This window comes from Xenopus laevis, chromosome 2S (genome assembly GCF_017654675.1).
Source record: "Xenopus laevis strain J_2021 chromosome 2S, Xenopus_laevis_v10.1, whole genome shotgun sequence".
NCBI lineage: Eukaryota > Metazoa > Chordata > Amphibia > Anura > Pipidae > Xenopus > Xenopus laevis.
Window position 1 is genome coordinate 124,594,597 of NC_054374.1, and position 13,358 is coordinate 124,607,954.

Below are 13,358 nucleotides of genomic sequence, written 5' to 3' on the forward strand. Positions count from 1 at the left end.
TGGTGCTCTATTTCTCCTCCCTGGCTAAGGAAGGCAGGGAGGAGAAATCGAGCACCGCACAATGGATCACCAGATCGCCTTTTCTGAAGAGAAGCGCAAGCGGAGTTTCGATAAGTTGTTTCTTAGACCTAGCGATTTCAAAGTTTAATTTGTATTTTGTGTATACTAACAATTTTTTTTTTTTTAAAAATGATGTTCCTGGTCCTTTGTCTACCAAAAATAATTTACATCAATTTTAAATATGTGAATTATTTGATTATAATGGAGACTATAGAAGATGGCCTACCCTTGATTTGGGGCTTTCTAGATAACGGGTTTCTGGATAACAAATGTCATTATTTACATCATTATGGCAATGGGTCATATGGCAATGGGTCATATCATGGGGAAATTCCAAGTATTTTGTTATCTGGGTGTCCAATGACTTGGGACAAAACACTCAAAATCACCCTCATATGACTCTAATGTCTTGTGATTAGTTGGAAACGCTTATTGCCACGTTTCTAAAAGACTATCACCCAACAAGCATTGTACCTGTATTTGCCATACATCTGGTATGAGGAAATTGTAGGCCCACAAAGCTACCAATCACTGCAGGGACAAAACACTTGAAGTCACTGTGAGCGGTTGCCTGTAAAGAGAAATTCTACACATATTAATCCAGCTGCAAAAATTGCATCTAAGCGAAGCTGTATAATCAAAAGTATAATTTACCTTAAATTATAGCTTGGATAAAATTGAATTTCTGTATTTCCATATGCTGGAGTTTCAATAGACGGCTGTTACACACACACTCATATCCCCAGGATCAGCGCGACTGAGCTCATTAGAACATAAAAAAAATCCAAACCAAAACATAAAAAACACTCTTTGTGGTCTAGTCATACAGATAAGGAAGACTGAAACACTCTTCAAGACACAGTTTTGTAGCATCTGTTGTTGGGCATTAATGGGTTCATCCTTCAACTAAATTATTTGTTATTCAATATTATGTTCCTTAGTGGGGCAGGGCAGCGTTCAGCCAATAAGATATTACTAGTTGAAGAGTTACGTTCAAACTATCCCTACCATATATATTTAATGCTATGTCTTCCATCTTCCTTTATGGCATGCAATTGGCAGTATAATTAGGGAAGTACACAGGGTATATCTGTTTACCAGGTTCTTAGATGAGGCTGCAGTCAGTTTGTCAGACAACCCCAAACAATGAATTCAAGCCAAAGTACAGTGTGAAACATGGTGGCACAAGCATCATGATATGGGGATGTTTCTATGGTGTTGGGCCTATTTATAAAATACCAGGGATCATGGATCAGTTTCAGTTTTGCCTTATGCCGAAGAGGTAATGTCTCATGTTTCAACAAGACATGAAACAACAACCAACAACATCTTGGTTCCAGACCAACAAGATTGACACTATGGAGTGGTTAATCCAATCCCCAAACCTTAATCCAATAGTGGATTAAAAAGTTATGGTGACATCAAAAATGCTGTTTCTCAGGCAAAAGCAAGAAATGCAGAAGAATTGTGGAATGTAACAGGTGCCAGAAGTTGGTGGACTCCATGTAACACAGATGTGCAGCAGTTCTCAGAAACACTGATTATACAACTAAATATTAGTTCAGTCATTCAAAGGAAAGCAAAATCTTGAAACATTTATCAGTTTATACAGTGAATGTTTGAGTCTGTAAAGAAGAATGCAGACACTGCTATTTATTTTTTTGAAACATCCTAATATTCCCTTTTCTTCACTTTCTGTAAAGGAATAACACAGATTTGATAACATTTGCTTCATGTTTTGATTTGTAATAGAATGTGCAGCGTTCCCAATGCATTTATGTGCATTGAAATTAAAGCTTTTATAAGGATTTTGCGCTTTATTTACTTTTTTAAACACACTGCTATTATTCTGAACACAACTGTATGTTAATTGGCTCCTAATATGCGTGAATGTGTGATTGTAAGCTCAACTGGGGCAGGAACTGATGTGAATGATGTATAATCTCTTTAAAGCACTATATACAGTATATGTGTATTGGCACTATATAAAATATATACATTTATTAAATAATGATATACAGTAGAACCCCCCCATTTTACATTTTTTTCAGTGGGCCAGAATAAAAAGAATTCACATACAGTACATTCAGAAACGAAGGCAATGAGAAGGGAACAATGATTTGCAAAGTAACAATTTTAATTAAAAATTTGCTGCACAATGTGCGGCTGGTGTTTTTGTCCCTCTTTTCAAGAATTTTCAAATGTTGGGAGGTATGGGATTGGGAGATGCACCGACACAGTGCAGTGGCTATAGAACTCAATAGGGGACTTTCTTAAAAATAAAAAAAAAAACTGTTTCCCCACAACTGCACTGTTAGCCTGCACCTCTGATGGGAGAAACATTTTTTTTTGGCGATAGTCGATCTTGTATTAGTGTACCCAAACACAAAACTCACCCTCTGCGTATGTTGCTTCTTCTTTAATTAGCAGTTAGAATACATTTGTGCCAATTTAAATTTTTTTGTGAAAAAAAAGATATTTTATAGACACTTTTATGAATTTGTCTTTCAAATTACATTTTCAAAATGGAGTAAAGCTCAGTGTAAAGCTGGCCATAGACGCAAAGATCTGATTGTACGAATCCTCGGAACGTGTGTGGAGTCTCCCGACATTTGTCGTGCCGATCTGATGATTTTCAGTAGGAGACTGTCACCAGCTTTGGTCGGACATAACTTTCGTACGATTGCTGTCAGGGGCAGAACATTGGCTGATCTGTTCTTTTACTACTTTATTTGATCTGTATGGTTAGTGGCAGGTCTGGAGATTTGGACATCCCCACATTCGTCAGATACAGCAGGTAAATCTGCACATCTATGTCCATCTTAACTATTACCCCATGTGTCAGATCAATTCTAAACGAATCTGCTCTGCTTTGCTTCACCCAATCTTCATTTCACACCTCTTCTAGGTGCCCCATTGGAGAATTATTATCATGTTAATAGGGATTAGCAATTTATAGTCAGGGCACAAATTTCTGTCTAACCCTATAGGTGTAAAAGCCTCATTAACAAAACAAGTAAAACACTGATTACATTTTAAAAAAAAAAGTGTATTTTATACAATTTTACATGTAAAAAGTTAACTCACACTTGCGATATTTTACTAGTTTTATCTTAAGGAATGAGGCAGTATTAGCAGTATTAGCAATTTGAGTGACTATACCATATAAGTATAGTTTTAGCAGCAGTGAGACACTTGACTTAAGATAATAAAACATTTCTTATACAAATCCCTATATTATGCAAAATAGCATTTTTTTTTGTATTTAGACCCTTGTACTGTATCTTGTCCCAGAAGTGGAATTACACATACATGTAGGCAGATTTAGAAAGCTCAGTTTATACTGAAAAAAGGATAATCATTTTCCTAGGTAAAATAAACCCTTCCCCGGAAATTTCAATTTGATGGCTGACTGACAGGTTTAGTAAGCGCTAAAGACAAATTCAGGAAAAAATGTTGTGAGAAAGACAAAATCTGAAAACTGTCTGTTTAAAAGACAAATTCACAAAAGTGGAGATAGCGGTTCATGAATTTGTAGTGAAATCCGACATTTTTATCTCCACTTTTCTTTCGTCTCAATATCAATATCGTCCACTTTTGTGAATTCCCCCCATTGTTCTCTGCATTTCTCAATAATAACAAACCCAAACCAGGATACAGTTAAATGTGTCCATTTGAAGCACGAGTATGTCCTTCTCTTTGTTTCTTCTTCTGCTCTTCACCTGGCAACCTGTGGAACAATGACAGCCTCCACAAATACAGAGGAGAAATTCGTGTATGCAATCATATTTATTGCAGAACAGGTTTTTTTTATAAAATCAGATAATGCAGAAGGATATTTATTTAAATGCATCTCTATGAATATATTACACAACACTGTAAAACAACAGTAGCTTAAATCAATATTTACATCAGGAAGATTGATTTACAATTGTTGATGGGATACTCTCAACTTCAGCTTTATTTATAATATTAGTAAAAAAGATTCATTTAGTCGCCATTTGCATGCGGAATTCCTCCATAGCCTGTATTTGCTGACATTAATCTCCGGGTGGATGGAAGCTGCTAAACTTCTGCGAGATACAATAGCTGCTAAACTGTCATGTAGAAGTATCTAAATGATAGCCTGAGGCAGATTGTGTGGAGAATGTAAAAATACATCAGGGACACTTTTGGTAAGAACTTGATATTATACACTATTAAATGATGTAAGTACCTTCTGCGTAACTTATCCCTCTAATAAAATGGATCGGCTCTAGAAAATGATTGATGTCTTCCAATATCAGAAGGATAATTCAGAGAAGTGGATGAGATGCCATGTTTCCCGTTTGGGCTAATCTGTTGAGATTGATTTCCAGAAAGCACATGTCTCTGCTACTGACCAATAACAGATAAAACACATTTCCAAAAACTGCCTATAACCAAAGTAAAACCTTTGTTGGGTTTCTTTTAACAGCAAAAAGGTCTATCACAATTCTGCAAGAAAATTGCAAGGACAATGACATTGTCACTCATGAGAGCACATCACGGATGTAGTAAGTACAGTTAGACTTCAGCTTCCCTGCGACGTGTTCATTATGTCTGCAATATATCCCGGGGGAAAGTCTCTGCAGTTCCCTGTCAAGTTGTTTTGATTCCTTCAAAGGCACAGAACTTCCATCTCTTTTCCAGTGTGGCACCAACACCTGTGAATTCTTGTTTGAACATACGAGGCAACTTCGTCAACAGTGTCTCAATTTCATTGGCTGATATCTAGAAAAACATGGAATCAGTTTAGGATATTGAAAACGCTTTGGCTTGGATGATGAACAAGGAATTAGTTTTCCGATGTAAGGGAGCATTGATTGTGGCAAAAGCAATAAGAACAGGCAACGTTCAGCAGTATTTTTATATAAATTCTACCAAATATATTGACTATTTCCCACCTCCTGTATATCCTAGATATTGGGTGTGTGTAACACAATTTAAAGGGGTAGTTCTCTTCAGGATTATATTATAGTGTAGACAGATGAATTCTAAAGTTGGTCAGCCATACATGGGCAGATAAAAGTTGCCAATTCAGCCAGATATTAATCATGTGACTTGAAAATAAAAATCCCATTGAGGTGAGGACCACATATGCTGCAGTCTCACCTTGACGGCCTGCATGCCTCCCATTGTGATCCAATTGTTTGGCTCTTGGATCAGCCCAATGTTGGCCACCTCAAGGTGGACATATATAGGAAAGAACCAATTGTTGTTGACCTCACCGGACGAGCGGATCTGTAATTGTACAGCCAGCTTGAGACAATTTGCAACTGATTTTCAGTGTTTTAACTTCCATTTTATGTTTGCCACTTTCAGGAGTAAACAAACTGCTATCTGGTGAATCTTCATAAATCTGTCCTAAATTACTCTAGCAACCAGGCTGTAGTTTGGAAGTGGAAAAATAAATGCCAACATTAGAAAGATAAACAATAATAAAGAACAATAAAACTGAAGCCCAACAACCAAACACATTTGGCGTTTCAGGTTGAAAATGGCAAAATAGGAACACTAATTGTTATAAAATGTTGCCACACTGGCACAGCAAGGAACGTGAATATGAATAAAATATAAACGAATAAAGCACATTTAGGCAAACTGTATTCATTACAGTTTGTTAACTAGACAGTAATCATTTTACTGTTGATAGGCTGAAGTGAACTGAAGTTTATCGGAGCACAAGTCACATGACTGAGGGCACCTGGGAAACTGAAAACATGTCTAGCATCAAGTCAGATTTCAAAATGAAATATAAAAAATGTTTGCGCTTTTTAAAAATGTTTTTTAGTGTAGAAATCCACTGGAGCAGCACTATTAACTGATGCATTTTGAAGAAAAAAACATGTTTTCCTGTGACAGTATCCCATTAAAAGCCAGGCTTGTCAGTCTCTCAGGAGGTCTGACTGAGAGACTTGTGTGAACATAACACTAAGGAACCTATGTGCCTGCTGCATATAAGTTACCTTGTTTTTGCTGCTGAAAGCTGTTTTTGTTGTTTAAACTGTTTTTGGATGAAAGCTGACTTTATTTCAACCTGTTGGACCACAGCTCCTCATCATGTTTAAAAGCTTGGGCTAATGTTCATAGAGACAGTCTACTCAGGCAAGTCTAAACTGCAAGCAAAGCAAGCAAAACCTTCATATTAGGGGAAAAAGTAATTGTAAAATAGTGTCTTAAAGAGGATTTAAAGGCAAAAAATAAAACCTCTATATAGTGTTCCCTAGTTGCAAAGAAAGATCTCTCTAATATACTGTCATTAAAACATTTTTTTACAGTCTTTATAAAAAAGCTGAATGTATGTAGTCCTATTCCCATATGCTTTACTTCCTCTGACTTCTGCAGATTCCGTTCTCTAGATTAGAGATATCTTTCTTTGCACATAAGGAACAGTATAGAGAGGTTTTCATTTTTGCCTTTATGTCCCCTTTAAATTTTCATTAGAAATATCCATAGGGAAAATAAAAATCAAACTAAAATCTAAAATGTGGGGGAGAAGTTGGATTTGCTGAAAGTTGTCTTGGCTGTAGGAAACTTTTATTTATTACTGACTTAGTTTTATTTTAAACCTTCAAACATGTAGGAAATATTGTCCAAATGAAATACCATAAAATAATAGGAAAAAAAAACAAAGGAAGGCATAAAGTAGTCTTTGTAAATCCCCAGTTTTATAAATTACTAACAAACATGTAACAACAAAACAAGACCAAACCACTAAACGTGTAGGAAATGAGCAAGTGACAGGCATACTAACACTAATTGATTCATCATGGCATAGAACGATTTCCCTGCAAACAAGAACTGTACATTTAGTATATATGTAGGTTTTGTGCTCGTTGTCTTTTCAAATCATTTCAAATCTCTTGTAACGGGCTTTTGCAGCTGTGTTACGCACAGTGATGTATGTGCAACATGAGCACTGCATACTAATGCAAACATATACAAACATATGAAAAGTGGAACATTCCGTGAGGATCAGGCACAGTGTCATGTTCCCAACACTTTCATAATCATTTCATGGGTCCCACCCAAGCCTGTGCCAAACTTCCATGACTTTTGAATCGGAGAGGTAATATAATCTTTTCCTTCCGCTCTTTCTAGGTTGCAGTGAAGTCAAGAGTGCATTCATTGCTTGTGCGCTAGTACTAATGTACGATTTATGTTGCTCTAAAGGTTTTTATGAATTTATAACCAGTGAAACTGCAATGCACTTATCATGATGTACAAAGCACACAGCCTCCTTGATTTTGGGTATCGATATTTCATTTAAATAAGAATGTGCCTCTGAATACTGTGCAGTTACTATACACCCAGCTGATTGTCTGATTTTAAATAACTTTTTGCCCATTTCTATGATTTTCTTAAAGGTACCACAAACCTATGAACAGTCACAGGATCAGTTCCATGCACATAATGGAAACTTCTTTGCTCCAACCAGTGCTGGATAAAACTTGTCTCTGGCCCCTTCCTCATTAGGCACATCCCCTCTCCTAGCTACAATATATGACAAATAGAGAGAGTGGTGCAAAATGCCAGTATAAGCACATACCAAAATAAATTAAAGTCCACTAACAGGGATTATGAAAAAGAAAGAGAATGTAATGACAGTTCACCCCCAGTCAATGGGTGCATATATATGAAACAACAGAAATTGTGAGTGTTCTCCAAAAAATTAATAACCAAAAAGTGGTTAAAAATCCAAAAAACATTTATAAGGACATTACAGGTGAAAGCCTAACGTGTTTCTGGCCTTTTGGGGCACTTTTACTCATAGGATGTGAGAAGGTGCCCCAGCTATGAGTAAGTGCCCCAACTGGCATGAAATGTGTTAGGCCTTCATCTGTAATGTCCTAATAAATATTTTTGGATTTTTAACCACTTTTTGGTTATTAATACAATCTATGCCCTAAACTTCCTCCTTCTCAGCTCTACTACTGGACTTTGTAGGTCAGGCAGCAGGCTGGACAAAAACAAAAAAAGGAGGGGAGGTATATATGGGCCACTGCCTGATGTTGGCACTCTAGGCTCAGATGACTATATGGAAAGTATGGCCCTGGCTCCAGACAAATAGACCTAATATGCCGTAGCTCCAACACAGGCATGAAACCGATAATGTTGGCACGTTAAACAACATCGTTCATTCCCAAATAATATATGTGTGTAACAGAACTAGAGAACATTAAAAAAAGTAAATGGCTTTTACCGTTGAGTCCAGCTGTTGCAGATAGGACCACAAGTATTCTGTATTGGCTCCAAAGGGATGGACATTGAGAAATGTAGATGTGATGCCTGTAGGAAAAAAGAATATTTATACTGAAACATAATTAGAACGCTTTAATACACTGCAGCATATTTAGTATTTTCCACTATATGGTGAGTAATGTCTTTCCAGCAACGAGCTAGAATTTCATTGGTGAAGATCTGATTACAGCACAGCAGACAAATTTATAGAAATACATCTAAAGTGCTTTGTTCTAAATCACATAATTCAGAGAACTGCAGCCATTTATAACTAGGTGCCTGTGATAAAACAGTGTGGGAAAATGGTGTTTTTCAGTTCGGGCTGCTAGAAGCTTATTAACCATCAATTTAATGCTTGATTTGTCAATACAAAATTGCAGTGACTGGAATAAGGCAATTACCAGTAGATGTTCCCCAGAGAAAATATTTTATATAGATGTGTCATGAAACACATTGACCGAAAGTTTCCCAATAATTACACTGTCCATAGTCATAAAAACGATTTAATTCCCATTATAGCTAAGTGCCGAAGCAAAAAGCACAGCACTCCCTGATGCAGTTGCTTACTCTTCCACTGAAATAAAGCAGCTAGGAGATTAGGGAGGAAGGTCAGCCTCAACAAAATTGAACTTGAATTTTTTTTCAGCGGCAAGTTATGCCTTTTCTACATCCTTTAGTTTGTTTGGATACAACTCACTGACGCACAAACAACCTAAATATTGGAACATGAAAAAGCTGGGACTTGCTTAATGGGACCAAATATATGCAGGGGTTCTGCAGAAGAAGGGTATTTACTAGTTAGGGAGGTGTTTGCAATCATGGTGGTAATTATTATTTTGTATTGTCACTTTTACTTGCCTGTAGTTCTTCAGCAGAAGGTATCTATGCAGCATACACAGAGGGCTATAATTCATCTGTTGCACTTTTCAGAAGCTGATGAACATCCACATATCCCCGCCCCATCACTTAGTTGCTTACAACCTACAACATTTTCCCCAGAGGAATTGTAGCCTACAGGATTTGGGGGGGCCGTAGGCAGCAACAAAGTAAATCTATATTTCTATGTTTTTCCCTTCTTCTAATTGGCAGGGTTCCTCTGGACACCACAAGAGCTTTGTACACATGAGCATGCTAAATAACGGAGGAGGACTCTCTCTGCACGTTCATGATGCTATTTTTTTACACTGCAGCTAGCATTTAGCATTCTCTTCTGCTGCTCCATACCAGCTACTAAAACTCTCAGCAATAAAATATTCATTAACACCAAAGCCCAAAGTCTACAAATAATGATATTTCAGAAGCTGAAACAGGCCATCGTACGGTCTGAGTGGGTTAATCCTCAGGAATGGCTGTAAGCAGGCATGTGTTAAACTTATGATTAACATAGCTTTGAACCTGAGCCCCCGGATCAGCATCATCCAAATGTGTTTCTATTCTATTAGGCAGTACTATCACACCGGGTGATTTACCTGCTGCCTGTCTCTCCTAACTGACTTACAGGGAAGTGTTGCAGGGTGAAAATTGCCCAAAACAACGTAACTCATGTATTAGATATTCATTTGATATATATTATATATTCAGCTGGCTCAATGGAAATCTTTGGAACTAATGTATGAAGCTGTAATTAGTTGGCTTAAGAACTAGGCTGTGTGAATCCCAGAGCCTGACCTATTGGCAGACACATACAGGAGAGGAGAGCAAGGAACTGTTACTGATAGTTCTTTGGATCTAGACAATGAAACTGAAAACACAAAAATCACACTCCCACCTATTTCCCGAAATGGTTGAGCCCTAAAGCAGGTGCCTCTGCTACCTATCCCTAGTTCTAACCATGTATCTCAAGGGCCTTTCTTTTCAACAGAACCATATTGTAGGACACAGACACCACATAATTATACATGATACAATTTAATACAGATGCATTAAATATTAAATGTCTGCTTCAGATCTCCTAACCAAATATTTATACTCTACATCCAGTGGCCAAAAGCTGTCACCAGGACAAACATTTTTATTTTAACCTAATTCAATTTCCAATTCATGTTTCTACAAGCATGCTCTTTTGGACATTGTACTGTATATGTGCATTATATAGATTTTTAATTAATTTATATATGTTCTTCCATTTTAAATCTCCAAAGCTTGCATATTGCATAGATTGGCTAGCCTATAATAAACATAAACAGTAACCCTATTTTTCTAAGCTGTGCCTAATGCACAGTCCACTTCTAATACTTGTTGGTGGGAAATAGAAGCAATAAAAATGCCCTACTAAGAGCTTACACTAAGGAAAGAACAGAACCTGCAGTAAATAAAAGAGGTTCAAGGTTTAGCCCTAAATATCTTCTTCAGAAATTTAGGCAGGTGTTGCAGACAAATAAAGTGAGAACCATGGCTGGCACTAAAATTTAAAGGTAATTGCTTTTTTTGTAGCTTTGGTTTTCTACAAAGGGAAATTTGCCCAGTACTTGTAAATAAGATCCAACATGCTACAGTGTAAAAAGTAGAAGCAATAATATTATATTTCTCTGGTTTTCAGAACACGATTCTCTGTAATCTAAGTCATAGTTTCTCTCTGTGTCTGTTTAACCAGAGAAGTGACAAAGCCTTTTGGATCAAAGCTGTTTAGCCAAGCTGATTATTTATCAGAGAGCCCAGTGATGCTCAGAGGCAGACATATTGCTTTTATCAATAAAACTGTATTTGAAATGAGTTTTCTTGGCTTACCTATTAGCAGGGCTTCTTTTTCTGACTTGAGAGATTGCCTTTGTTTTTCAGCATCTTTTTCTTTATCGTGGTTGTACACAGCAACACTGACAGTGCTGGTTTCCTACAAAGCAAACATGATATTTGGTATATTCCTATTTGCACCTCATTAAAATTTTCCAAAAGAAAGTTCAGAGTTTTCATAGTGTAAAAAAGGCAAATCATATACATGGAATGCTCATATCCTGGGGTTTTCTGGATAACAGATCCGTTTTCTCTTTCAGTAATTTGGATTCTTGTACCTTAAAGGAAAACTATACCCCACAAACAATGTAGGTCTCTATTAAAAGATACTGAGTAAAACCCCTCATGTGTAAAACCCTGCTTCATGTAAATAAACCATTATCATAATAATATACTTTTTTAGTAGTATGTGCCATTGGGTAATCATAAATAGAAAATTGCCATTTTAAAAAATAAGGGCCGCCCTCTGAGATCGTATGATTCACTGTGCACACATACAAACCACATGTTAGGTCACATGAGCCAATTAACAGACAGAGTTGTGTCTTTTGCTTCCTCACTTCTTCCTGTTACAGTTAGTGTTGTAGTATTTCTGGTCAGGTGATCTCTGAGGCAGCACAGAGACCATCACGAAATGGCGGCTCAAGGCAAGAGATGTAAAAGGGCAATATTTATGTAAATATATATTCCAGTTTGGTAAGATTCTTTAATATGTCATTCAATTTTATATAAACTATCTGTTGCTTAAGTATTCATTTTGGGGGTATAGTTTTCCTTTAAATGAGAAGGAATGTCATTTACACTTGGGGGTGCCAAAAGTTAGGCACCCCCAAGTGATTGTATTTATTTACCAGACACCCCGGGCCGGTGCCAATGAGCACCACAGAGCGATCGCCTTCTTTTTTTCAAATTTCCCTGGGCAGACGCATGTAGCAGTAGAACTAAATACACAACTTTTTCATTAAAGTTCAGCTTTTCACTCTACTGAGCATGTGCATCCACAAGCTAAAAGAAACAGGAAGAAGATCACTCTTCTAAAGCCTAACTTTTGTTACCCCCAAGTATAAAAAAAGTTTCCTTCCCCTTTTCTACTAAAAAGGCATTAAAACACAATAGGATTGTTTTGCCTCCAATAAGGATTAATTATATCTTAGTAAGGATCAAGTGCAAGGTACTGTTTTATTATTACAGAGAAAACCATAATATTAAAGCATCATTTTATTGACTAAAAGGGAGTGTACGGGAGATGACTTCACCTAAGTTAATCTGTATTATATTGACTGTAACATTTACCATTTGTCCAGTCAATCTGAACATTGATTTAAAAGTTAAACAAAATCTATAAAAATATATTTTAAAAATAAAATATAAAAATATAAGACTTGCTATATTCCTATATTCCATTACTTTAGGCAATCTTGCAAAGTGCAGGTAGTTTACACTGAAAATCGTCCTTGTTTAATTAAACTACCGTATATACTCGTGTATAAGCCGACCCGCGTATAAGCCGAGGTACCTAATTTTACCTATGAAAACCAGAAAAACTTATTGACTCGCGTATAAGCCTAGACACAACTCAGAAAAGTCTCAGAAATATCAAACAGTCGGTTTAATGTTAAAAATCAAGCCATGATGCTTAAAACATTAATTCATCGTACAATGATAAAAAAAAAACCTCTGGTAGATGAAATAGATATATTAAGAAGACAGCTGCCTTACCGGTAAATTTGCTCCAGTGGGGTGGGGAAGAGCGAGAGTTGTAGTTGAGGAGGAGCCACAGGTTGCAGACATGAGGCATGGCCTCCCCATACAAATATATGGCCTCCCCATACAAATACATTGTTCCTACACCCAGGCACCTTCCCCCTCTCTTAATCCCACCTCGGGCCCTGGGGATTAACAGTACGAACACACTCACAGCTCCAGAGCCGAGCCGCGAGCACGGACACTGGGGAACCCGCACTCACTGCAACATGGCAAGGGAAACGACGACGACCCGACTTGTATCAGTGACACATATATACACTGCCCTCCACCCACAGTTAGTGCCCCACATATACAGCGCCCCCCACATGTAGTGTGGCAGTGACACATATATACAGCGCCCCCCACATGTAGTGTGCCAGTGACACAAGGAAGGAGGTGTATGTTCCACGGAGCATACAATCTATACACTTATACTGGGCACTGTAGCAAAACACAAGTTTTGCCAACCCCCGGCCACATTTTGGGTACAGGGGGAACCAATCACTCACTCACAGGGAAGTCCTGGAAGTCACGTCCGACTCCGGCCCGTGGGCGGCTGC

At 37.4% G+C, this 13,358-nt stretch overlaps 1 protein-coding gene across 6 annotated transcripts in view; it reads right to left on the reverse strand.

The window, feature by feature from the left end:
• Window positions 1-3,834: 3,834 nt before the first annotated feature.
• Window positions 3,835-13,358, reverse strand: part of enox1.S (ecto-NOX disulfide-thiol exchanger 1 S homeolog) — a 129,134-nt gene continuing 119,610 nt past the window's right edge. For all 6 annotated transcript variants that reach the window (XM_041582936.1, XM_041582935.1, XM_041582934.1 and 3 more), the window contains 3 exon segments: window positions 11,050-11,152; window positions 8,285-8,370; window positions 3,835-4,812 (listed from right to left, as the gene is read on the reverse strand). In XM_041582936.1, the coding sequence (XP_041438870.1) occupies window positions 4,681-4,812; window positions 8,285-8,370; window positions 11,050-11,152 (321 nt within the window). In that variant the 3' untranslated portion in view covers window positions 3,835-4,680.